The sequence below is a fragment of the Camelina sativa genome, chromosome 15 (genome assembly GCF_030686135.1).
Source record: "Camelina sativa cultivar CO46 ecotype springtype chromosome 15, ASM3068613v1".
NCBI lineage: Eukaryota > Viridiplantae > Streptophyta > Magnoliopsida > Brassicales > Brassicaceae > Camelina > Camelina sativa.
Window position 1 is genome coordinate 19346773 of NC_141894.1, and position 27711 is coordinate 19374483.

The window sequence follows — 27711 nt, forward strand, 5'->3', positions numbered from 1 at the left end:
GCGATTAAGGCGTTACAGAGACAGAGGCTACATCATGGTGTGTCAAAGATACTTCTACGAATACATTGGGAAATTTAACATTAGTTACTATCAAAATATTTTGTGGCGCTAAAAAAGGTTTTTACTTTCATTGGTTGTTGGAGCAAGACATTTTGAGATGGCAAAAAGACGTGAACATGTTCTCTCCACATAGGAGGAGGTCAGAGCCGAGGTTCTCTCTATAGTGGAGAAGGTTGGACGCGAGGTTATCTCCCCAAAAGAGAAGAAGGTGGAGGAGGTTGGATGCAAGGTTCTCTCCATAAGGGATGAGGGCGGAGCCGAGATTTTCTCCATGGTGGTCATATGTTATTGTGATGATACATTATTGAGTAATATATTATGTAATATATTTTTTATTCAAAATATTTTTTGAACTAACAATTTTAGTAATTAAAAAACTATGGAAAAATGAAAGTAAAATAGTTGGCTTAATGTGTTCATGTAGACATTTTCTAGGTGGTGATAAAAAATATATTTGTAACATAAAATATATTTAGATGTAAAAAAATACACTTTTAATAGTAACACACATAAAAATTTGTAAATAGATATAAATCAATGTACTATAACAAAAATAAAATTTATAAATAACATACAATATATTTTAATATATTTTTATTTTATTTATAAAACTTTAAACCCGCATATCGGGCAGATCCTCATCTATTATAAATTATATCTATGGTACTTAATTTTGTATGTTTAGGGGGGTGTATTGAACTTGATATTTTATGAGATTTGATGGGATTTTAATATTTTAAAATTTTGAGAGATTTAAGTAAAATTTTAGGAGATTTGGTTATATGTTAGAGATTTTAAATGATTTGATTAGAAAATGATTTGGAATTTTGTGAGATTTGGTTATTAAATTTTAGGTGATTTTAGAATATGTTTTTTTTTAAAAAAAGATAGCAACTTCGCTGGCAAAAAAAAAAAAAAGAAGATAGCAACTTCGATTTCAAGGTGTCTTATTCCCGAGATGAAGCAACTTAATCGTGTTATGTATTAGTGAGATCTCTACTTCTCATGCATGTATACACAGTTCACAATGTCCTTTTTTTTTTCTTCACGTCTTGTAGTTTGATTTTAGGAGTAAGCTTTTAGTATAGGACCATGGGTGATGAAGGACTCCCCTCTTTTCAATGCGACAAGTGTTTATTCTGTTCCAGCAAAATATAAAGAGAAGATATTTTAATTTATTTACATATAGGATCTATCATCCATAGTTTTTGGTGACTTGTTTTCTTTTGTTTTTTCAAACGTCTCTTGTGCCTTTCCCAAGGGAAGAAAGTTTAATTACTTCTCTTTGTTTCTGGATGTTGTTGAATTTGAATCATTGCTTTCTGGATGGAGAAGATACGTAAAAATTTGGCTAACTATAGTAATAAGACAGATTTCGGAAGAAAACTCACAATTTATTAACAAATACACACCTTCTGGTCTTTTGAGGTGTATGTATTTGAGAGTTAAAGAGAGAAAGAGAGAGAGAAGAGAGACGACAAGTTGCAGAGATGGGGTTCTTTTTTTTCTTTTGTCGTAAAAGTGTGTATTTTGTAATTGGTTTAGAATGGAACTCTGTTTATTAAAAATCCTTCAAAATTTCACCTTTAAAGGTGTGATTTTGTAAGTCATATTTTTGAACTAAAAATGTTTGTAAAATCTCCTAGAATCACATTCAGTAGTTTTTTAAAAAAACTTTATGATATTTTGAATAACAGTAGATTTAAAGTGAGATTCATAAATTATTGATTGAATAACAAGAGATTGTGAATAATTTTAAATGATTTATATAAATTTCAAATTCAATAACACAAGATTTCAGATGAATTTTTAAAATCATTGATTCAATAACAGTGGATTTTAAGAATACCCCAAAATCTTCTAAAATGTCAACTTCAATACACCCCTCTTAGTTAACTTTGGAAACTTTAATGCGTGCAAATTAAACCTCGATATAGTCTCATCTCTTTGTTTATTCTTTGACCGTAAAGAGTATGAATTTACACAAAACCGAAAGATAATAATAGAAAATAGAGACGATATTTTATTGTGCAAACATCGCAGATTACAACTCAAACTCGAAGTCATTACATTATGAAACTTTATTCCCATTACTCATTAGTATCCTTAAGGCACTTCATTACAAACGCACCATGGTTTACCTATAGTCATACACACATAAGTGTATATGCAACACATGGTGGTCAACTTATTATACACATGGTGGTTTTAGTGACCCGGCTGAGTCTGAACAGCTTCTCCAGCATACGAGCAACACCTTACACATCCACGGTAATTTCTGTAGCAGCAGCCGTGACGGCAGTAACCACCTCCTCGACCTCCTCCATTGTATCCTCCTCCGTTGTGACCTCCTCCGTTGTATCCTCCTCCGTTGTGCCCTCCTCCATTGTATCCTCCACCGTTGTGCCCTCCTCCATTGTATCCACCTCCGTTGTGCCCTCCTCCATTGTAACCTCCTCCACCATGATATTGATCAGGCTGCACGGTTTCCTCACTCTCTGACTTCACTGTACCTTTCCAAAACATTATATTATTTTAAAGATATTACTCTCTAATGTCAAAACTATGCTCTGTTTTTAAAATATATGTATGTAAATTCGGATCTCGCGCTTTAAAAAAAATATTTATAGCGTAAAAAATACGTTCTATGTAAAACATAAAAATAGTTTGATACATGTAATAAGGATTCAACATCATATCTACGTACCGGAGGCAGCGGCAACTTCTGAGACAACAAGAAGAACTGCAAATAGACCCAACATAACTAAAGCCTTGGAAACCATCTTCTTTAACTCTTTATACCACTCTTTTTATATATGATGCAAAGTCCAAGTGAATGAAGTGATGGATAAAATGTTATTCACTATGCGCTCTATTTATAGAAGACGAGGAAGAAGAGAATTCAAGAAAGAGTCAAATAAACTAATCAGTCTAGTAGTCCAATAATTAAATACAAAGTGGTAAGGAGATAAGTATCAAAGTCTGTGTACTCGTCTATTATCTATGGCCCCTTATGGTTGGTTGTTGGATTCACAGTAAATAAATTTGAATTCCATAAATGACAACACCACCGGTCTTTTACTCTTTTAGAATTGTACAACTATTGAGTTTTTAAATACAGCGCATTCACATGCATATAGTCTATAGATATCATTATCTCCGTAAAATTATGGTTGGCACCAAAAAAATATATGTAGAACTCCATAATTGGACTACTGCAACTCTGCAAAATCACCGATATTTGATAATTATTATATACAATACCATTATCTCCGTAAAACTATGTGTTGTGACATTTAATGCGAATACAAAAACTATTTAACCATTCAGGCATAGAAACATTGTTATGTCTAATCCAAGAACCCACTAGATGACTTATGAAATAAAATTTATTCTAACCGCAAAGCTAACCAGTAAATTCTAAACCTCAATGAAACATTTTACTTTGATAAAAAGCAACATTTAAACTATTAGAGACAATTAATATTATGAAAAGGAACATTTAAACTATTAGAAACAATTTATATTATGACTATGGGTAGTATATATTTTGGTGTTTTAGCATATTGAATGATGAAAAAACTCTTAAGTGTAGCGTTAAACTCGGGTAAGGGAGTTCGCATCTTCCATACGGCTGATATTTTTTAGTATGAAAATTAGTTTGCTTGAAAATTTCCAAAAATAAATAGGGTGAGAGACTCAACTTCTAGAAAACGAAAATTAAATGTGCGTAAGTGCGTTATTCCGGATAAGTAATCTTTCTTTTTTCAGGTCGTCAGTGTAAAGTTGGCAAAAACTGTTATAGTCCCTGTTCAAATTTTGAAAAATGGGCTTTAATTACATAGAAAAATTTTTTAAAATTATTTTTAGTCCTTAAAATACATGTAAATTTAGTAGAGTCCCAGTGCAAATGCATTTATTGCACATGTGTATCGCCGGCCCTGTTTCTAGCTAAAATATTAATATGGTCAAAGAAAAAATTCGAAAAGCGGCACAAGACGTTTTGTCATAACAGTGCATATTTGGTTATACTGAGTCTTATCTAGGATTCTAGTGGCAGTATAAGATTTAAAGGAAAACTGAAACATCCTAACCCGAGTTTCTTTACAAGATTAACTCTCGTCTACAATACATCTGAGCCGAACACTTAGACAAATTTGCACTAACCGTGTACCTTTATATTATGATAATTCGATAAGATTAGTTATTTTCATGCAGAAAACAGATTATTTGAATAAACCTAGGGTATAGAAAAATTGTAAGTTTGGTAATAAGCTATTACATCGTTTTAATATTAAATCAGATGATATACTATCCACCATATTTCTTTCCTTCCTTAGTCTCACGAACTGGTCAGCTACTTAGATTACTTTTCCAAACAATTTCATTCTGCATCCACAAATGAGGCATAAACAAACCAATTTTTTAAGAGAGAGCAGTTGTCTTGTCTCACCAGACCAAAATCAATAAATTGCAATAACAACAATCAATTCATACAGTCAATCTTGTAAGTCAAAAAAAATAACTCGTCAAGCATCATAAACCTAAAGTTACTGAGCAATCGTAACCAGACAAACCTTTGCGAGAATTTCTACCTCAAGCGTGTTGCTTGATCATAAAGAGAGTGTGGAAGACTAGCTAAGCAACATATATATGTAACTAATACGAACCATGACATGCAATCAGTCGCATGGAAGTTATAGTATCCAAAAAATTCCCCAGCTTAATTTGGATGATTAGTGTACTTTGTGTGGACTTTGGGTAGTAACTTTTTTTTTTATGAATATGAAATGTATTCAGTCAAAAACCACACTAACATAATAGAGTTTGCATGTAGAGAGTCACTCAGTGAGTTGGGTGACTCTCTACATGCAAACTCCCCATCCAACTACCCCAACATGGTTACCTCCATGCAATAATCAGAATCACACAATGCGGTAGCGATTAGTAAGCAAGCAATCAAATAACACTCAAACAAGCAAGACTAGAAATGACCACCATAGGCTATTGATATGTCTATATTTTGTCTCTCCTTAGCCTATTTTTATCATGCATTTAGCTAGGATAACTCATTGGTTTGCATCATTTTCTAGTCCTTTCTATACACTTTGCATGTTTAGGTAGTTCTTGCATCATCCTTGCATACATTGTGCATTTTGGAGTATTTCAGGTATTTAGGAGACGTTATAAGCGTATCGCTCGACTCATCCGCTGCACAACACTCCCAGAACCGTCTCTCGAGCCAATCTCACAACACTTCCGGGAAGCGTCAACCGAGCCATCTGTTCGAGCCGTTCCACTCGAGGGGGATTTATCTTTCGACGTCTTTATCAAAGTTGTAGGTAATTGAGTTATCTTTCCAACACCGTTTATTTCTAATCAATCGGAGGTGTGGATCAAGAGTTATCATCGTTTTAGTGGATGCGTATACACCACGCGCGAGCCATGCTCCTCAGCCACGCATTCCAGCTTGTTTGATCGAGCCATGCTCCCCCGCCAGGCACTCCAGCTTGTTTGATCGAGCCATGCTCCCCCGCCACACACTCCAGCTTGTTTGATCGAGCCATGCTCCTCAGCCACGCACTCCAGCTTGTTTGATCGAGCCACGCTCCCCCGCCACGCACTCCAGCTTGTTTGATCAAGCCATGCTCCCCAGCATCCGTCCGAGCCATGCTCTCCAGCATCCGTCTGAGCCATGCTCCCCAGCATCCATCCGAGCCATGCTCTCCAGCATCCGTCCGAGCCATGCTCCCCAGCATCCGTCCCAGCCATGCTCCCCATCGTCCGTCCGATCCATGCTCCCCAGCGTCCGTCCGAGCCATGCTCCTCAGCCGTCCGTCCGAGCCATGATGACATTGCATTCCATTCAACGCACACGGACTCTATCGCACATGTCGGGAAGAAAGACGTTTGGTTTCACACTCTTCAGGAGATTACTGAACCAACGCTTTACCTTGTCGTTTTAAGTTTTAGGGTTTTCCATGTTGGACTACTATATATACATTTTGTTAAGTCTTTGCTGAGACATCTTATCTTTTATCTCGTTTTCGTTCCTAGAAGGTTTCTGAACCTAGCCACCAATACGTTCTGAGACTTGTATTCCGATATCTTTGAGATTTATTCAGATTTTGCATTTGATTCCTTCTACAAAGTTGGTCATCTCATTTTTATCTATCTTATTATGCTTGATTCAATGTTTTCTGAGTTTGTATCTTTGGTGATGATTTTCGGATCTGAGTAGTGTGTTAGTCCTTGAGGATGGGATAGATTAGGTGGAGGACCTTAGGATGTAGAGTGTTTAAGCTTTGATTGTATGATTCCCTTCTGGACTAGAGTTAGAAATACTAGTTTCTCTCTGATCAATTGGGACTAGGTTTGAGACATTTCCACACCCAAAAGGTGTTTAAGATTTATTCAGATTTTGCATTTGATTCCTTCTACAAAGTTGTTCATCTCATTTTTATCTATCTTATTATGCTTGATTCAATGTTTTCTGAGTTTGTATCTTTGGTGATGATTTCCGGATCTGAGTAGTGTGTTAGTTGTTGAGGATGGGATAGATTAGGTGGAGGACCTTAGGATGTAGAGTGTTTAAGCTTTGATTGTATGATTCCCTTCTGGACAAGAGTTAGAAATACTAGTTTCTCTCTGATCAATTGGGACTAGGTTCGAGACATTTCCACACTCAAAAGGTGTTTGATGAAATGTCTGACCAACTAGTGCCAGAGACTTACGTTCCTAGCCTAAGAGATTAGTTGTCTAGGATGCTTGTTGACGTGAATGAACTTGTTTGTCATGCCTGCTCGACCATGTTTCTCTAGCGAGAGCTAGGTATGGAAGTTGTTGAGTCGAAGTAGCCTTTGTCAAGAGATTGAATTAGCTAAGTTGTGATGTTCATTGTTTAGGGATAGTTTGCTTGTGGTATGTTAAACACTTTATAGACTAGGATACTCCACCGACATCAATTACTCCCATCCTTAGGACTTTTATCTTTTTGATTGATATTACATTCCCGAGACTGTTTCGTTTGTTCATGTTTAGAATCATTTTTGGTTTCACTTATTCTTGTTCGGTACTTTTCATACATTTTCGTTTATGATTCTGTGATTCGTTTCCGTTTTGTATTTTGACCATTCTAGGATTGTTAAAAAAACACTCTTTTTGAATTGGCTTAACTTGTGATTGCTTGATTGCATCTTGAGTGACTAGCGTCATCCCATTTGGATTGACACCTTAAGTACTACAACTACATTAGGTTAATTGAACCTGCTAGGATAGACACACAAAAACCCTATTATCAATTTGGCGCCGTTGCCATTTGGGATTCGTTTTGCTACATTTAAGATTTCAAGTTTTGCAAGATTAAGTTCTGTTACACTTATCATTCTGGGTACTGACTTGTTTTGGTTGTCTGCTTGTTTGTCTTGCACCTCAGGCACCTGTTGATTGCAACCTTGCATGCACACTAGATCAAGAGGGCATCAGAATCTCCTTCCTGTTATCGACGAAATTAATTGGTTGCAACGCCCACGTCAAGCTCGTAGTTCCAACGATCATCCCGTACCAGTCACTATGGAACAACAGAATGAACCACATCCGGGACCGCGAAACATTGGTGCTAAAATTGTCCCTCCCGCCATGCAGAACAACAACTTCGAAATCAAAAGTGGTCTGATCTCCATGATCCAAGGCAATAATTTCCACGGGTTGCCTATGGAGGATCCACTTGACCACTTGGACGAGTTCGACCGTCTGTGCAGTCTTACCAAGACCAACGGCGTGAGTGAGGACGGTTACAAGTTGCGCCTTTTCCCATTCTCCCTGGGAGACAAGGCTCATCAATGGGAGAAAAACCTTTCCAAGGGATCAGTCACCACCTGGGATGGTTGCAAGAAAGCATTCTTGGCCAAGTTTTTCTCCAACTCCAGAACAGCACGTCTCAGGAATGAGATTTCTAGCTTCACTCAGAAGAGCTAAGAATCATTCTGTGAATCATGGGAGCGTTTCAAGGGTTACCATAGCCAGTGTCCACACCATGGTTTCAGCAACGAGTCACTGCTGAGCACTCTCTACCGTGGTGTACTACCAAAGATACGTATGCTGCTTGACACTGCTTCTAATGGTAATTTCCTGAACAAAGACGTTAAGGAAGGATGGCAACTGGTGGAGAATCTTGCTCAGTCTGACGGCAACTACAATGAGGACTATGACCGCACAGTTCGCGGCGACGCTGGATCTGAGGAGAAGTACAAGAAAGACCTCAAGAATGTCAATGAGAAGCTTGACCGTATCTTGCTAAGCCAGCAGAGGAGCGTCCACTTTGTATCTGAGGATGACCCTTTCCAAGTTCCAGATGGAGAGAGAGAGCAGACTGAGGAGATCAGCTATGTTCAGAATCAGGGTAGATACAACAAAGGTTACAACCCCTACAAGACGAACCCCAATTTGTCTTACCAAAGTACCAATGTTGCTAATCCACAAGATCAGGTATACCCGCCTCAACAACAACAGCAAGGTCAACAAAAACCTTTTGTGCCTTACAATCCATGATTCACTCCAAAACAACAGTTCCAGCAGAGTTACCAAGCTCCCTCATGACCTCCGCCAGTATTCCGCCCTCAACCAGTTCAGCCTACTCCAGCCCCAGATCAAGAAATGAAGCAGATGATGCAACAACTTCTTCAGGGCCAAGCTAGCGGATCCATGGATACTGCAAAGAAGTCTGACCTTAGTCATAGGATGGAATGTTCCTACAATGATCTGAACGTCAAATTTGAAGCTCTGAATTTGAAGATAAGGTATATGAAAGGCCAATCTGCTTCTACTTCTGCACCAAAGTCTGGTCAATTCCCAGGGAAAGCTGTTCAGAACCCCAAGGAGTTTGCAAATGCAATTACGCTGAGAAGTGGAAAAATATTGCCTCCCAGGCAAGGCGTCCCAGACGTCACTGCGGACAGTGAGGACTTAGATGGGGTGGGTTTTGTTCAGGATGACGTTTAGATGGAGAACCCAGTCGAAGCAGTCAAAGATCCAATCGAGCCAGTGCAGCAGTCCGAACCTAAAGCTGTTAAGGAACCTGTTGTTCCTGATGAAAAACCCGCAAGATTCATCCCTCCACCGTACAAGCCTCCTCTACCATTTCAAGTAAGGTTCAAGAAGCAGCTTACTGAGAAGTACAAAGCCTTGTTCGAAAAACAAGTTAAGGAGATTGAGTTGAGAATGCCATTACTGGATGCATTCACACTTGTTCCTCACTACCAGAAATTCCTCAAGGATTTAATGATGGAGAGATCAAAAGAAGTTTAAGGCATGGTGGTACTAAGTCTTGAGTGCAGTGCAATCATCCAGAAGAAGATTGTACCCAAGAAGCTCAAAGATCCGGGATCATTCACTCTACCTTGCTCCCTTGGACCTATGTCTTTTGATAGGTGTTTATGTGATCTTGGCGCTTCAGTTAATCTGATGCCATTCTCTGTGGCTAAGAGGTTGGGGTTCACAAGATTTAAAGGTTGCGACATCTCCCTCATCCTTGCAGATAGATCAGTGAGACTTCCACATGGTATCTTAGAGGACTTACCTGTCAGGATCAAAGACGTGGAAGTGCCAACCGACTTTGTGGTTCTGAAGATGGACGAAGAACCAAAAGATCCTCTGATCCTGGGAAGACCGTTCCTGGCGACAGCTGGAGCCATCATTGATGTCAGAAATGGCAAGATTGATCTCAATCTGGGCGACGACTTCATTATGAAGTTCGACATCAAAGATACTTTGAAGAAGCCAACAATAGAAGGACAAGTCTTCTACATCGAAGAGATGGATAAGTTGGCTGATGAGCTGTTGGAGGAATTAGCTGAGGAGGATCATCTCAAAACTGCTCTAACCAAGGATGGAGAAGAAGGGTTCCCGCATGGGGAGACCACTTGTTACAAGAATATGCTAGACTCCCACAGAGAAACAGACGAACCAGAGGAGTTCGAGCAGTTGTCTGACGCAGAAGAGGCATGTGTAGTTGAGACAGAGAATTCAGAACGTGAAACCTCCCACTCGACCGACGTCAAGACCCGACTCGAGTCACCACTCGAGACACCGTTCGGACCACGCTCGACCGTGACCGCTCCTGACGCCTATGCTGACGACTGGTCGGAACTGAAAGCTCCGAAGGTAAAACTCAAAACTCTCCCTTCCGGGCTCAGGTACGTTTTTCTGGGAACCAATTCTACTTATCCTGTCATAGTGAATGCTAGGTTGAGTGATGATGAATTGGGGTTGCTAGTAACTGAGCTAAAAAAGTTTAGAAAGGCTATAGGTTATTCTTTAGATGATATCAAAGGAATCTCACCTAGTCTTTGCACACATAGGATCAATCTTGAAAATGAGTCTTATGCTAGTATTGAACCCCAAAGAAGATTGAACCCTAATCTGAAAGAGGTAGTTAAAAAAGAAATCCTAAAACTACTTGATGCTGGAGTTATCTATCCTATCTCTGATAGTACTTGGGTATCTCCAGTGCACTGTGTACCTAAAAAAGGAGGAATCCGTGTCATCAAAAATGAAAAAAATGAGCTAATCCCAACTAGGACCATCACAGGACATAGGATGTGCATTGATTATAGGAAGTTGAATGTTGTTTCTAGGAAGGACCATTTTCCTCTACCTTTCATTGATCAAATGTTGGAAAGACTAGCTAGTCATCCTTATTATTGTTTCCTTGATGGGTATAGTGGATTCTTCCAAATCCCTATCCACCCAAATGATCAGGAAAAGACAACCTTTACTTGTCCCTATGGCACTTTTGCCTACAGACGCATGCCATTTGGTGTGTGCAATGCTCCTGCTACCTTTCAGAGGTGCATGACTTCAATTTTCTTGGATTTAATTGAGGAGGCAGTGGAAGTGTTTATGGACGACTTCTCTGTATATGGTTCCACTTTCTCCTCCTGTTTGTTGAATCTGTGCAGGGTATTGACGTGATGTGAAGAGACGAACCTAGTGCTGAACTGGGAAAAATGCCACTTCATGGTTGAAGAAGGGATCGTTCTGGGACACAAGATTTTTGAGAAAGGAATTGAGGTTGACAAAGCTAAGATTGAGGTCATGGTTCAGCTTCAACCGCCTAAGACAACAAAGGACATCAGAAGTTTTCTGGGACATGCTGGGTTTTACAGGAGATTCATCAAGACTTCTCAAAAACTGCAAGACCTTTGACAAGGTTGCTGTGCAAGGAGGTTGAGTTCGAATTTGATGCAGCATGTTTGGAAGCTTTCAGCAAGATCAAGGAGGCCTTGGTTTCAGCACCCATAGTTCAAGCTCCGAATTGGGATCATCCGTTTGAGATTATGTGTGACGCTTCAGACTTTGCAGTTGGAGCTGTTCTGGGACAGCGTATTGACAAGAAGCTTCATGTCATCTACTACGCGAGTCGCAACTTAGACAAGACTCATGGAAGATATGCTACCACAGAGAAGGAACTCCTAGCAGCTGTGTTTGCATTCGAAAAATTCAGGAGTTATCTTGTGGGTTCTAAGGTCATTGTGTATACCGATCATGCCGCTCCGAGACACATATATTCGAAGAAGGATACCAAGCCGAGACTGTTGAGATGGATTCTGCTACTTCAGGAGTTTGACATGGAGATAGTTGACAAGGCATAGAAAACGGAGTTGCAGATCATTTGTCTAGAATGAGGATTGAAGATGCTGTTCCCATAGATGATTCAATGCCTGAGGAACAACTTCTGGTCGCCTAGGTTTGTGAGCGGATGCATGACACAGGGGTTGAGAACCTCAGAATCAGATGCATGGCAATCACTTCTGAGACTGCACCCTGGTATGCAGATGTTGCGAATTACAAGGTATGTGGAGAAGTTCCTGATGACATGGATCTCTACAGGAAGAAGAAGCTATTCAGAGAGGTCAACCACTACTTCTGGGATGAACCCTATATGTACAAGAGAGGTTTTGACGGTCTGTTCAGAAGATGCATAGCAGAAAGGGAAGTGCAGGTGGTGCTTGAGCATGCACTGTCACGGTTCCACCTATGGAGGTCACTTCGCCACATTCAAGACAGCTCAGAAAGTTCTTCAAGCAGGTCTCTGGTGGCCAACCTTGTTCAAAGACGCTCACAACTTCATCACCAAGTGTGACGCTTGTCAGATGATGGGCAACATCACAAGGAGAAACGAGATGCCCCAAAATCTGATCCTGGAAGTGGAGATATTTGACGTTTGGGGGATAGACTTCATGGGGCCATTCAACCCCCCATCTAATGGGAATGCCTATATTTTGGTGGCAGTTGATTACGTTTCTAAGTGGGTCGAAGCCATAACCACCCCTACCAATGATCACAAGGTTGTTCTGAAGCTGTTTAAAAGTATAATCTTTCCAAGGTATGGGATACCCAGAGCGGTGATCAGTGATGGTGGAACTCACTTCGTCAACAAAGTTTTTGAGAGCATGCTGAGAAAGTATGGGGTCAAGCACAAGGTGTCTACTGCGTATCACCCTCAGACCAGCGGACAGGTTGAAGTTTTGAACAAGCAGATCAAGGGCATCTTGTCAAGGATTGTTGGAGTTTTGAAGAAAGATTGGTTTGTCAAGTTGGACGAGACTCTCTGGGCATACAGAATAGCGTTCAAGACGCCAATAGGATGAACACCTTTTCAGTTGATCTATGGTAAAACATGTCATCTTCCTGTAGAGGTTGAGTATAAGGCACTTTGGACTATCAAGTTGCTGAACTTGGATATTGACACAGCTCAGACTAAGAGGACTCTTGATCTACATGAGTTGGAAGAAATCAGACTTGATGCCTATGAGAGCTCAAAGATTTACAAAGAAAGGACCAATAATTTTCATGACAAGAAAATTGTTGTCAAGGAGCTCAAGGCTGGGGATCAGTTTTGCTTTTGAACACCAAACTTAAGTTATTTCCTGGAAAGCTTAAGTCTAGGTGGTCTGGACCTTTTGACATCAAGGAAGTTCTACCATTCGGAGCCATCACTCTTCTGAACAAAGATGGTAGTGAATTCACTGTAAATGGTCAGAGAGTCAAGAAATATTTAGCTAACCAAGTCCGACCAGAGGGGTTTTCTGTGCTCCTCTATGATCCCCCAAAAGCCTAAAAAGCTGAAAAGTCAAGCTAGTGACTTTAAACAAGCTCATTTGGGAGGAAGTCCCAAAGGTATAACTGTAAATATTTTTTAGGATTCTTGTGTTTATAATTTTTGTTTTTGGTTTTCTTGTGTTCAGGAATCTATAGAAGGGAATCTAAGCAACAGAAAAAAAAAATGCAGTTAAAGGAGTGAGATTGGAATAAAGTTTGAATAAAGATGTGTTTTACAGAAGAGAAGAAAAGTTACAGAAGAGAGTCAGAGTCAAAGAGATATTGTTGGTCATATGAGGACAGAAAATAAAAAAAATCTAGAAAGAAATCTCCACATTTTGACGGTCCCACTCTTTTCCTTTCCCACCCACCCACGTGAAAGCTTCTCCCATCATCTCACTCTCTCCATCACGTGAACACTCCCCTTTTCCTTTTGTTCCCTCTCCCAAAACACATCAACTCCATCTTTGTGTCCCATCATCCAACATCATCCCACCACCACTCATCTTATACCCTCTCTTTCTTCTCCCACTTGTACGACATCTTCACCATCCCTCTATTTATGTCATCTCTCCTCTATTCTCTCCTTTCACCGAACAAAACAAACTCTCACATTTCACCCTCTCTGCTCGACATCATCATCTCAGTTCTCTCACTATCTTTTGCTTGATTCAACGAAGAGAACTGTACTGCGCTCCACCACCGCAAGTCTTCACCTGTTCCGGCAAAGCTCCACACTCTGATCTAGCTGCGTCCGCTCGAGCCGCTCAGTTCTACCTCCACTCGATCCGCAACACACGGCGCGGTTCCATACTCACTACCTCCACTCGTTGTCGCCGCTCAAACCACATCACCCTCCAGCGAAGTTCCACACTCGACCGGTGAAGTGGCACATCACACCCGTCTCACCACCGTTTCGCTCGAGCCATCTCGCAAAAACTGATCGAGCCATTTCCGCTGACCGCTGAGTCCGAGAAGACCCGCTCGATCCATTCCCGTGAAGCATTCGATCGAGCCATTGTCACCATCTCCGTTCCTCTCGAGCCATTGTCATCATCTCCGTTTCTCTCGAGCTATTGTCACCATCTCCGTTTCTCTCGAGCCATTATCACCATCTCCGTTTCTCTCGAGCCATTGTCACCATCGTCACCGTTCGACCTCGCCACCAAACTCACTTGAGCCACTCTCCGCCGAGTCCTAGAAGATCCGTACAAGCCGCCACACTTCCTCATTCGAGAAGCACGTCTATGTAGTCCAACAATTCGTTCAAGCCATCCACGAGGCGACACCGCTCAATCCGCCCAATACTTGCTTGAGCCAACATCTTGAGCTCTATCCGTGTTCTGATCGAGCTACTCTCGACATCTCGCTCGAGCCGACACGCATAGCACCGTGATAGAGCCACTGCAAAATCTCGATCGAGCTATACTCACTCTCATTGATTTTTTCGATTTGTATTATTGCATGGTCACTAACCTACTAATCTTTGAATTTGAGTTTGAATTGTCTCAGCTTTACAATGTCTGACAATTTTTGGGACGAGATGTCTGAGAAGTATGGTTGTGAGGTACTAGGACGTGTTACTACTTCTAAGCTGCCTATGCAAGGCGCTGGGTCAAGCAGACAAGACAAACCGCTCTCTAAGAGCAAGAGTCGCGGGAAGCGACCGGCACAAACTTCAAACTCAAAGGAGGACGGGAGTGATTACGAATAGGAGGAACCTGCGTTACGCTCAGCACCAGCTCCCAGAAAATCAGTCAGACGGAAGAGCGCTGAGACGAAACTAACTCCCAAGGAATACTACGAGCTATTCCAGCAGCAACTCAGGATTTTCGAAGATGTTCAATATCTGTTTAGGCGGTCACATCGGGAGAGAATCATGAACACACCCAAAAACGGATACAGGGAGGAGACAATTCAGTTCCTCTGTACTCTGGAGACACACCTGTATGCGGATGAGCCGGGAATGATGTCTGATGGAGGTCTGGGCTACATTACATTTCGCGTTCACGGCCAGTTCTACACTCTCACCTTCAGAACCGTCGAAGAGATGTTTGGATTTCCCAGCGGAACGGGAACTACGCCGCAGTTTGATCAAGATGAGATATCTGCACTCTGGGCAACGATTAGGAGCACGCCCACATTCACTTCATCGAAGACAAAAGCGCTGAACGTGCAAAGCCCAGTGTTGCGTTACTTCCAGAAGGCGGACAACAATGCATTTTACGCCAAAGAGATTAAGGGATACATGACGAATGGCGAGCTAGAGATGATTGATCTAGCGCTTAAGGGACTCTCATTCACTGCCATGGATTGCACCGCGCTGCAAGGTGACATATCCAACACTTCCGTCTCGCTCTACCGTATCAACTACATGCTGACATACAAGAATTGGGTCTCGCGACTAAGCATCAACAACACTCCCGGAGTGATGTGCATGGGAGACGTAATGACTTGGTTCCTTGAGGCTGCTGGCGTTCCCCTACACTCTGAGTCGCACCCACCACGTTGGATAGACATCAGCAACCTGCGACAGCTACGCACTTTGGATTGGGGTTTGAGGCATGGAAGGTTGCTCTACAAGTTTGTGCATCCTGCGGCCGGACCCTCGAGATTACTCCTCCCTTGCGTCGAGTTGAATACAATCTTAGGGGGAGAGCATATCGAGTTTATCCCTCCTGCAGATATCTTATACAATTCTGAAGCTCAAGATGAACATGTAGACATTGCAGAAGCACGCGCCGAGCCAATGGAAGAAGACACAGAGGTATACCGCCAAGAGGAGTACCGCCCAGAGCAGTTCCACTTCGAGGAGTACTCGGATCCAAGAATGGCCAAGGGGGTCCGAGCAGCTCATCATCGACTCAACAAGCTTCAGCGATGGGGGAAGGCCAGAGACAAAGCGTTGAGCAGTCGCACCAAGAATGTCGTGAACTTCATGCATAAATTTAACTGTTCGACTTCCACAACCGCGGTCCCTAGGTCTATCCCCGAGGATACCAAACCAATGCCAGGACGCCCTTCCGCGAACATAGAGCGAACACCTTCTCTGATTCCCTCTCCAGCACGTCAATCTTCATATCTGCCTCGGGAGCGTCCGCCTTTATCTGCTCCTTCACACCACTCGTCACACGAATCTAGGGAGAGATAGAGACGCGGTTCGCGAGGTTCCAGAGCCTCTTCTAGTCATAGATCATCGCGTCGTTCTGCAGCTCGAGATGAGCATGAGGTTGAGATTAGGCAGCAAGTTGAACATCAAGGTGATTATCAGCCTACCGAGGTTGTTGTGTTGGTATCGGACCATGGGAAGTCCAGAGTCGATGACATGCAGTGTGACGAGCAGCCGAACACTTATCAGAACACGCAAGCGGTCGAGCAGCAAGTCGACCAACCAGCTGATGTCACACCCGCGGATCCCGAACAAGGCGCAGGACAGAGTCAATTTCACGCTCCCCCTTGGGCGAGCACAGACTCCTTCTTCGACTACTGAGGTACTCCGACCTTTCCTTTGTACATACCATTTAATTCATGCATTGTTTCTGTTGTGATTCTTAAATCTTCCTGCAAATTTTTCTTACACAGGAGACTGTGTAATTTAAGTTTGGGAGAGGGTTTGAGATAATGTATCTAATGTTGTGTTATGTGATTCTTATTTCAATTTTTTTGTAACATATCATGCTTGCGTTTGCATCCATCTATTTGCATAGAAAAACCTTCAAAAAAAAAAATTAAATTAAAAAAAAAATATATAAATAAATTTAAAAAAAAAAAAATCGAAAATTTCAACAAAAACAGAGTGTTCATGTAGTTTGCAGTTGCATATTAGGATTGCGTTTAGGTTTATTCATATAGGGTTGTTGCATTTAGCATAGGGGTTGATGATAATTGTAACCTTGTTAGACTGTCCTCATTGGTGATCCTTAGTTGTTTCTTAGTTAAAGAAATTATTTAAAAATGAAACAAAAGGAAAGAAGGGAAGGAGACGTTTCTAATTTTAGGACAAGGAGAAACGTTTCTTCGACGACAGATGGCGTAATATCATTGGTTTTAGGGGTAAAATGAGTTTGATGGGGGAAATTTTTTTTGGCCTTCCTCTTTCATTTGCGAGTTGTTCTCTCTTCGACGACAGATGGCGCAATATTATTGGTTCAACCAATAATCAACAAAATTTTCCTTCTCTCTTAACAAAGTTTCTTCTTCCCTTTTCTTATTAAAATTTGCCTTAAGAAACAACTAAGGATCACATTAATTAGGATAGTCTTAGCATGCTGGATTCAATAGGATAGGATCAAGGCCCTTGTTCTTTGATGCTTGGTGATTAAATTTGAAAATTTAAGATTGATGCATGTTTTGAATTGATATCATTGCCTACCTGAACCTAATCCTGACTTACAATTATCCTGTTATGCATTGAAGTTGAACTCATGGATACCATATACATACTTGGATTGTCTTTCACATTTTTACCACCCTTGTCAATCCAAGTAGCTGATTCCCATCTTTGGAACAGTTCCACGCACCCTTAACCAACCGTTCTTTCAAGCCAGTTGTATTCTTGAGTGTCAGGCATTTTTCCGAGTTGAACTTGTTACAAACTGTTAGGTTCTAACTGACAAGTGTAGGATCCTGTGTAGATCTAGTTTGCGTTATCCGGACTAGTACGACTAGGTGAGAACTCGATTTTGGGTATTGGGTATGGATTTGTGCAGAAAAGAGAAGTGTAAAAAGAAAGTAAAGGGTAGAAAGTCTTTAGGAGGGGGATGTGTTTTCAAGGTTTACAAGTCTAGTAAAGGATTTGGGTTGAGCAAAATAATGAGTTATTGGTTCTGGGCATAAAACGAAAAGATTAGACAAAGAAAAAAAAAGTAAAATGTTTAAGATGTCTAGATTCCTTAGAACCTTACTGATAATAAAGATTTCCCAATCCGCTAGAATGATAATAAGTGAACTTCTCCTAAGACCAAGTATAAAGAGTGAAAGAATGGGTTTGAGATGATGTTTCTGATGAAGGGTAGAGATAGGACCAACTTTGGTTTGGAATGTTCTTTGGATAGACAGGACGCTGCTCTTGTATGTATCAGTTGGTTTCAACCTTTAGCCTTCTCTTAAGCTCAACTCCTTTTCGTGAAAGAACCTTGTTCTGTATTGATGAAACCACTCGAGAAGGAGACCATCTAAGTCTCTAACCTTTTACCCTAGCCAAATGAGTTCAACGACATTGCTTAGCTTGATTCACGGTTCTCTGTTAATGAATGTTAAATGAAATGATTGATAGGATTGAATGTGTAGATTAAGTTCCTTCACCATGCATCATAGAACTAAAAACAAGGACCTTGATTCTAACTACTCTATTCAGCATGTTTTAGGTTCTGAGACCCCACCTTCACACCTCTTCTCCATACTCTATTCTTGATTGTTTGCTTGAGGGCAAGCAAATAGTAAGTTTGGGGGAGTTGATATGTCTATATTTTGTCTCTCCTTAGCCTATTTTTATCATGCATTTAGCTAGGATAACTCATTGGTTTGCATCATTTTCTAGTCCTTTATATACACTTTGCATGTTTAGGTAGTTCATGCATCATCCTTGCATACATTGTGCATTTTGGAGTATTCCAGGTATTTAGGAGACGTTGGAAGAGCATCGCTCAACTCATCCGCTGCACAACACTCCCGGAACCGTCTCTCGAACCAATCTCACAACACTTCCGGGAAGCGTAAACCGAGCTATCCGTTCGAGCCGTTCCACTCGAGTGGGATTTAGCTTTCGACGTCTTCATTAAAGTTGTAGGGAATTGAGTTATCTTTCCAACGCCGTTTATTTCAAGCAAATAGGAGGTGTGGATCAAGAGTTATCATCGTTTTAATGGATGCGTATACACCAAGCTCGAGCCATGCTCCTCAGCCACGCATTCCAGCTTGTTTGATCGAGACATGGTCCCCCGCCATCCACTCCAGCTTGTTTGATCGAGCCATGCTCCCCCGCCACGCACTCCAGCTTGTTTGATCGAGCCATGCTCCTCAGCCACGCACTCCAGCTTGTTTGATCGAGCCATGCTCCCCCGCCACACACTCCAGCTTGTTTGATCGAGCCATGCTCCCCAGCATCCGTCCGAGCCATGCTCTCCAGCATCTGTCCGAGCCATATTCCCCAGCACCCGTCCGAGCCATGCTCTCCAGCATCCGTCCGAGCCATGCTCCCCAGCATCCGTCCGAGCCATGCTCCCCATCGTCCGTCCGAGCCATGCTCCCTAGCGTCCGTCCGAGCCATGCTCCCCAGCGTCCGTCCGAGCCATGCTCCTCAGCCGTCCGTCCGAGCCATGATGACATTGCATTCCATTCAACGCACACAGACTCGATCACACATCTCGGGAAGAAAGAAGTTTGGTTTCACACTCTTCAGGAGATTACCGAACCGACGCTTTACCTTGTCGTTTTAAGTTTTAGGGCTTTCCATGTTAGACTACTATATATACATTTTGTTAAGTCTTTCCTGAGACATCTTATCTTTTATCTCATTTTCGTTTTCAGAAGGTTTCCGAACCTAGCCACCAATACGTTCTGAGACTTTTATTCCGATATCTTTGAGATTTATTCAGATTTTGCATTTGATTCCTTCTACAAAGTTGTTCATCTCATTTTTATCTATCTTATTATGCTTGATTCAATGTTTTCTGAGTTTGTATCTTTGGTGATGATTTCCGGATCTGAGTAGTGTGTTAGTTCTTAAGGATGGGATAGATTAGGTGGAGGACCTTAGGATGTAGAGTGTTTAAGCTTTGATTGTATGATTCCTTTCTAGACTAGAGTTAGAAATACCAGTTTCTCTCTGATCAATTGGGACTAGGTTCGAGACATTTCCACACCCAAAAGGTGTTTGATGAAATGTCTGACCAACTAGTGCGAGAGACTTACGTTCCTAGCCTAAGAGATTAGTTGTCTAGGATGTTTGTTGACGTGAATGAACTTGTTTGTCATGCCTGCTCGACCATGTTTCTCTAGCAAGAGCTAGGTATGGAAGTTGTTGAGTCTGAGTAGCTTTTGTCAAGAGATTGAATTAGCTAAGTTGTGATGTTCATTGTTTAGAGATAGTTTGCTTGTGGTATGTTAAACACTCTGTAGACTAGGATACTCCACCGACATCAATTACTCCCATCCTTAGGACTTTTATCTTTTTGATTGATATTACATTCTCGAGACTGTTTCGTTTGTTCATGCTTAGAATCGTTTTCGGTTTCACTTATTCTTGTTCGGGTACTTGTCATACATTTTTGTTTATGATTCTGTGATTCGTTTCTGTTTTGTATTTTGACCATTCTAGGATTGTTAGAAAAACACTCTTTTTGAATTGGCTTAACTTGTGATTGCTTGGTTGCATCTTGTGTGGCTAGCATCATCCCATTTGGATTGAAACCTTAAGTACTACAACTACATAAGGTTAATTGAACCTGCTAGGATAGACACACAAAAACCCTAGTATCAGCTATCACAACACAACTCCCAAAACTCAAAGGGAGTGAAAGTACTAGTGATGTTACATTTACATGCACACACTATAGTTCACCTCACATACGCAACCTAGGGCCCAATGACCTTCTGTCCCAACTCCTCATTCCCACACCGTGTTGAAACCACAAAGGCTATGAATCGGTTCACCACACATTTGCATCGTTATGCAATTGATCGGGCAAGTCGCTCACTAGGCACCTATTGTCCTTGCCACGAGACTGCAAAGGTTAGCTCACCGGACTATCGCATCTCTTTGGGGACAGAAGTCGATTGCTAGTCCAACATGACTCCTGAGAACTAGCTAGACAAGTACTAATTCTAAGTCTACTGACACAAATAATTAAGTACTTAAACAACAAAATATTTCAAGCAAGAATCAAGCAATGCATGCAAGAAAAATCAAGCAAGAAATTCACCCAAAAATTCTTAAGATGCAAGAAATAAAATTATTTAAGCACTTAAGACAAAAATCACATGCATGCAACCGATCAAACTCACAAAAAATATTAAGATTAATTTTTTAAATATTTTTCCTTGACATTCATGTGGTGCTAACAATTTTTCTACCATTTCTACCATGCATGCAAACGAAATTTAATCCCATAATATTATGCAAGAAATTTTTGGCATTTTCAACTCTTCACACCACTTTATTTTTTTCCCTTAACCGGTTGAAAATTCATAGAAAGATGCATGCATGATCATCCATTTCGGATCTGACCTTGCAAGGAACCCAAATCACCCTTCTCTTTATGCATGCATGATCTTTTAAACCCTTTCAATACTACATGCAACAATGAATGAATGCATGATATTCTACTCTTAGATCTTAGCTTAATGACATGTAGATTTAACAAGAAAAACATGCAACACCCAATCAAACAAAGAGAGATACAAGAGCTACCAAACTCATGTACTCTCTAGACACATAAAACCGCAACTCACAACAAAACCACAGCCACAACTCACAAACAAAACCACAACCATAACTCACAGTAATTTTGGCAGATATTTGATTGAGTCGAGCTCCACCACACCGCAAATCCGACAGCACCTCGCCTCCTCTTTCACCTCCTAGCTCCAACGAACTCCTCTCTTCTTCCTTGGATCAGAATCCTCTTGATTTCTCTTCAAGAATTTTGAGAGAAATCTCGGCTGCATGTGGCGCGTGTATATCAAACGCTAGGCGGAGGAGACTTAATCGTCTCACACTTGTCCTCCCGCCGGTGGCCAACTCATCCGCTTTTCCCTTCTTTCTTCCCGCGTCCAGAGCTTCTGTCTGCAACACACAACTCCGTCTCTGTCGTCCGCAACAACAAGTTCCTCGACCCTTCTCGGTCTCTCGTCCACGTCTTATGGTCCTTCCGTCCGTAGCCAGTTCCCGCGTCTGCGACAAAATGATTTCTCGACCTTACTCGGTCCTCTCGTCCGTGACATATGGTCCTCACGTCCGTTGTCCATTTTTGCGTCTGTGACGTATGACCTTTCCGTCCGTATACCGTCTTTTCATCCGTGACGTATGGTCCTTTTGTCCGTAGTCCGTCTTCTCGTTCGTGACGTACGGTCCCCTCGTCCGTAGTCTGTTTTTTCTCGGCTTATCTCCTTATTTTTAACTCGACCTTCTCCTTACTTTAGACTTCTTGCACCGATTCTCCGATATTCTAATCATCTATCGTCATTTCCCCTTTGTTGACTCAATGGTGCACGGATACTCTTCGGCTATTGCTCGTCCCGCGTCTAGGTAACTTCCTCCCCAAGTTACTCGATCGTTTTCCCAAGTTTTTCTTTCTCCTTCTTCCCCAGTCCTCTCTGGTCCTTTTGGACACGTTTTTTCTGTCCGGTACGTATCCCTTGATACGGGTCACTACAGTGATGGTTATGATGCACAACAAGGACGTTGCGATTAGTTAGTGGGGGTGAATCGTGAGACCCTGGTTTGGGGAGAGATTTAAAAGAATAATTTAGCAACCTGTATCACCAAAGTGCACTTATCTTTTTGGTCAAGGATCGTGAGAGAACTCTATGGGTTAAGCATGTTTGAGCTGGAGTTGTTTCAGGATGTGTGACTTTGCAGGAAGTGATTGTCGGAACTGTGCGAGTGAGGACAAAACACAGGAAAATATCGTGGACGTAGCAAACTGACCGTTGAATATTGATTGACTCACGGACGTAGTAAAAGGACGTGAACCCATTAAAAAAATTGGATCCATAAATTGAAAATAGACGTGGAACCACTAAGATGTGGCGGTCGGAGCGTTACAAAGATTAGTCTGATGTGGCGGTCGGAGCGTTACAAAGATTAGTCTGTCTTTAATGTGTTTTTTTACTAACAAATTGCAATTATAAAAAATCAAGTCGTACCGATTTCTGATTTTAGCCCTTCTAATTCTAAGTTTTAACTCCTATTCAAATGTTAATCCGTAATAGTTCCTAGCTAGGACGAAATGCCTTTTATAATCTTGAAGCCTCATAAAGCGTAGTTATGTCAATCATTACGCTATTAAGCTATATGAATATAAAGAATAAAAAGGGTCATGATATTCTTTAGTTTTTTTTTAGTTATTATTATTTTTTTTAATTTCATCATTCAATTTTCACACTTATTTGAAACTTTTCAAGATTTTACCTTTTTGCAGTATTATCAATTAGCATAAAACTTTTGTTGTGCGTTTATAAGAAAAAACAAAAATAGAAGCCATTGATCATTCATCGAGTCGACGAGGCTCAACAACGTTTTCTGGAATGAAAATGACATTATTTTGATCAATTTCGTGGCCTGAACGTAGGCATTGACATTGACGTGAGCTTGATCGTAAACGTGAACGTACGCGTGGTCGTAGAAAATGATATAACTCTACCTAGCTATAACGTTTTAAGGATCTCTTTCATACATACATTCATGTTTACGTCCATGTTCATGTAACTGACTACTATCAAACTATGTTTACTTCATTTCACGAATTTAGAATCAGTTAGTTGCGCAAGCGCACCATGCATGTATATCAAAATCATCAATATCTTCTTATCGAACCATTTTAATTAGCTCTTTCTAATTTGATTACTAGTGCGTAATTATGCAGCTTAATGCCTTAATTATGGAGGTGGGTTTGGTTTCACTTTTTTTTTCTCAAAGATATCGCTATATATCCTTTTAACCACGCTAAATCTAGATTTTGTGTTAATCACTTTTTTTTTCTTTCTTATGAAATCACAAGATTCTTCTTTAGATCAAATTATTCAGTTTTTGAAAAAAACAACAAAACAGACTAATTTTGTTTAGGATCACTAAATTCTCTAATTACTTAATAATTTTGTGGTGAGCTAATCTTTTTATAATTATAAGAACTAAAAACATATATATTTTCATGTTTGAAAAGTCTCTATCGATATATGAATCAATAAGATGAATCTGTAACTATACTCGTCGCTGGTGGGGTTTGCGGCGAGCCGGGTGCCAAGTGGACGACTAGTTACATTATGAACATTAATTGCTTTGGCCACAGAAAGTTTATATGTATTATTATTGTCTCCCAACCTGAGAGTATGAATAACGCTAAGATAAAGTATATGTAACAGTGCCGTTATACAAAACCGAAAGAGATTAACATAAAAGTACACACGATTAACGATTTTTAATACGCAACCAGCACATATTACAAGTCAAACACACAAGCATTATTACATTATTAAACTTTATTCCCATAGTTATCGTCTTAATCTATCTTGCCTCAAATACTTGAGGCACTTCATTAAAAACGCCCATGGTTTACTTAAAAGTGATACACACATAATGCAATTATGCATGGTGGGGAACTGATGATTTTGTCTTAGTGACCGGGCTGAGTCTGAACAGCTTCTCCAGCATACGAGCAACACCTTGAGCAGCCACGGTAACCTCTGTAGCAGCAGCCGTGGCGGCAGTAACCCCCACCCCCTCCGCGGTTGTATCCTCCTCCTCTGTTGTAGCCTCCTCCTCTGTTGTAGCCTCCTCCTCCGTTGTTATAACCTCCTCCTCCATTGTTGTAACCTCCTCCTCCGTTGTTGTAACCTCCTCCTCCATTATTGTAGCCTCCTCCTCCGTTGTTGTAACCTCCACCATACTGATCAGGTTGCACAATTTCCTCATTCTTCACTGTGCCTGTCCAAAACAACACATTATTTCAATCTAGCATGTGCACGGTTAAACTAGCTTTTCTCTTTAGAACTTTTTTAAAATATGTATACAAATTTGAATCTTTAGTTTCTCTTTTTTTAACGACTTATATAATATACGTTCTAAGATATAATTTGCATTAAACATACGTTGAAGATATAGTTTCAGATGGTCTGATAAACATAGTGAGGATTAAAAATTGTATGTTTTTGGCTATAGTGACTCCAAATAATTTACTGTTCTTCAAGCTAACAGTCAGGACCTCGAACGGGAAAATTCATAGGACACATCATCAAATGTAACGTTAGTTCGGGTTCAATTAGCCTCCAAAGGAAGATATTAAATAGACTGAAATCTATATGTAATCATTTTACGTACCGGACTGTGCCTCAGCTGCTGCGGCCACTTCTGAGACGACAAGAAGAACTGCAAAGAGACCTAACAGAACCAAAGCCTTGGAAGCCATTTTCTTCAACTGCTTAAAACTCTCTTAGTATGGAAAAACAAGTGATGGATAAAATGTTACCTGCATGGCTTCTATTTATAGAAAACGAGGAGGAGGATATGAGAAAAGTCAAACTAACTAATCAGGAAGCCAACAAAAAAAAAAAGGGAGTACTTGATCACAGTAGAAAAGTCTAAGTATGTATGCTCGTTAATTGCGTCGGGTCCCCTTATGGTTAGATGTTGGATTCATTGTAAATAATTTTGAAACTCCATAAATGTTAACCCCACAAGTGTTTTGGATATATCGATGAACTTCTTAAACCCCAGCGCATTCACACATATAAAGACATACAAGAACTTCATTATTGGATTATTGGAACATCATTGTTGTTTTTCTTTGGACAGAAAAGTCTTCCACTGTTGTTGATACGTATATCCAATCTTAGTCGACAGATTTTTAAACCTATATACAATAATACTTAGTAAGTGGAACATAGAAGGGCTACTTAGGACCGACTTTACAATGGTGCAAGTGAAAAGTTTCAACTTAGATCGACTGAGATCATATTTATCCAAGTCACCTAAGCGTAAAGAAGGCTTGATGTATCTGTAGATGATATGGGCATTGTGAAAGGTCATTGAGTATATGCATGCACGTATTCAGTGGCTGAGCCATAGAATTTAGTTACCGGGGTCAAAACAAATTATTTATCGTGTAAATTGAAATTTTAGAAAGAAATATATCTTGTTTAAAAATTAAAAAAAAGAAAAGAAAGAAAGAAATATATCTATAAAAGAGTAATTTTGATAGATTCTTAACTTAACCATGGATATTTACATCCTTACTATTGGTTCTTAAGTCTTTACATGAATCCAAATAGACTAGCGTCTCGGTATTTTTTATGTGTTTTGGTTAGCTTTGCGGTCACCATAATTCTTAAAATTCCACACATATAATGAATTTTACCAAATTTATAGGGGTCAATGACCCTTATGCCTATTTTATCTAAGGCAAATGAGCTGATTTTTGGGATATATGGATAATCGTGGAGTTTTAGTTTTTGGGAAATAACTCACTGTATATGCCTAAGTTTAGTAACGGACAGGGAGCTGAAATATTCTCCAGGATGCAAAATATAGGTTTTTACGAAAATTAAATAAATATAATACTATATATGTGACATCTCGGTATTAGACACATGAAAAGAGGTTTAAAAGAATTAATTTAGCCACCTATGTTATCAAAATGCACTTATCTTTTCGGTCAAAGGTCCTGAGAATCCGGTATTAAGCATGCTTGTGATGGAATAGTCTCAGGATGGGTGACCTTCCGGGAAGTAATTGTCAGAACTGTGCGAGTGAGAATAAAACACAGAAAAAGATCATGTGGTGATTTGTAGGCACGGTAACAAGTCTTTAAATCCTCCCAGACGTAGCAAACCGACCGTCGGATATGGAAGGGCTCACGGACTTAGTGAGAGAACATGAGGCTCATTAAGAAAGGTGGACCCATGGATTGAAAGTGTACATGGTGCCCACTGAGGGTGGCTGTCGGGGCGTTTCAGTTTGGTATCAGAGTCGACCCCAGACGAGTGTTGAGTTGGGTGGAATCACACCGTCAGGAGGTGACGGTCTTGGTGCGTAACGAGGATGCTGCGATCTGTTAGTGAGGGTGAATTGTGACACTCTGTTTCAGGAACATGCGGAGAGGTTTAGAAGGATCGATTTAGCCATCTGTGTCACCAAAGTGCAATTAACTTTTCGGTCAAGGGTACTAAGAGAACTCTAGAGTTAAGCGTGCTTGAGCTGGAGTAGTCTCAGGATGGATGACCTTCCGGGAAGTGATTGTCAGAACTGTGCGAGTGAGGACACAACACATGGAAATATTATGTGCTGATTCGTAGGGACGGTAACAAGTCTTTAAAGCCTCCCGGACGTAGCAAACCTACCGTAGGTTATGGATGGGCTCACGAGCCTAGTGAAAGGATGTGAGGTTCATTAATAAAAAAATGGACCCATGAATTGGGAGTGTATATACTACATAGGATCCAGTGAGAAGTGGCGGTCGAAGCATTATGCTATATATATATATATATATATATATATATATTAAAAACCTCCAAAAATAAGAATAATACTACATGTCCTAAGTTTTAGCAAAAACTATTGCATTTTCCAATATTATTCATAATTAAAAATGATTAGATAAATAATAAAACATATGTTCAACGTTAAAAGGTAGATAAAAGTCATAAACAGACTAACATATCCCAAGAATATTGAATAACTAGAAAGTAGTCCACGCGATGCGTTGGTTATGTATGCATTATTAATTTGAATTAAAGAATGGAGTTTCTATTTAATGGTATATGAAATGTAAATGTAATTGTTAATATATGTATTGAAAATTAATTTTCATAATATTAAATTTTAACTATAATATT

General features: G+C 40.4%; 2 protein-coding genes and 1 non-coding gene across 5 annotated transcripts in view; all 3 read right to left on the bottom strand.

Moving 5' to 3' along the window:
* Nucleotides 1–2060: 2060 nt before the first annotated feature.
* On the bottom strand, nt 2061–3030 carry LOC104747194 (glycine-rich protein 3 short isoform-like). 2 transcript variants are annotated; one of them, XM_010468781.3, is made up of 2 exons: nt 2768–3030; nt 2061–2573 (listed from the first exon to the last, which is right to left on the bottom strand). In XM_010468781.3, exons 1-2 carry the CDS (start codon nt 2841–2843, stop codon nt 2269–2271), a joined length of 381 nt encoding a protein of 126 aa, XP_010467083.1. In that variant the 5' UTR covers nt 2844–3030; the 3' UTR covers nt 2061–2268. The 2 variants fall into 2 exon arrangements, with proteins under 2 accessions (XP_010467083.1, XP_010467084.1); XM_010468782.3 differs by having other exon boundaries at nt 2061–2567; nt 2768–3004.
* Nucleotides 3031–7995: 4965 nt separating this feature from the next.
* LOC147926866 (small nucleolar RNA R71) lies at nt 7996–8102 on the bottom strand. Its single transcript, XR_015583090.1, has one exon. It is a non-coding gene; the product is annotated as a small nucleolar RNA R71 (small nucleolar RNA).
* A 16166-nt stretch (nt 8103–24268) lies between these two features.
* Nucleotides 24269–27711, bottom strand: part of LOC104747193 (glycine-rich protein 3 short isoform) — a 57161-nt gene continuing 53718 nt past the window's right edge. The window contains exons 2-3 of one of the 2 annotated variants that reach the window (XM_087488990.1): nt 25199–25399; nt 24269–24805 (exon numbers count right to left, since the gene is read on the bottom strand). In XM_087488990.1, the coding sequence (XP_087345116.1) occupies nt 24495–24805; nt 25199–25286 (399 nt within the window). In that variant the 5' untranslated portion in view covers nt 25287–25399 and the 3' untranslated portion in view covers nt 24269–24494. Of the gene's footprint in view, nt 24806–25198; nt 25428–27711 lie in introns of those variants that run through there. The other variant, XM_010468780.3, reaches the window with a different exon arrangement.

Coding starts and splice junctions, on each gene's coding strand:
- LOC104747194 (XM_010468781.3), bottom strand. CDS start 2,843: ATGGTTTCCAAGGCTTTAGTTATGTTGGGTCTATTTGCAGTTCTTCTT. Junction 2,574..2,767: donor AGAAGTTGCCGCTGCCTCCG/GTACGTAGATAT, acceptor TGTTTTGGAAAG/GTACAGTGAAGTCAGAGAGT.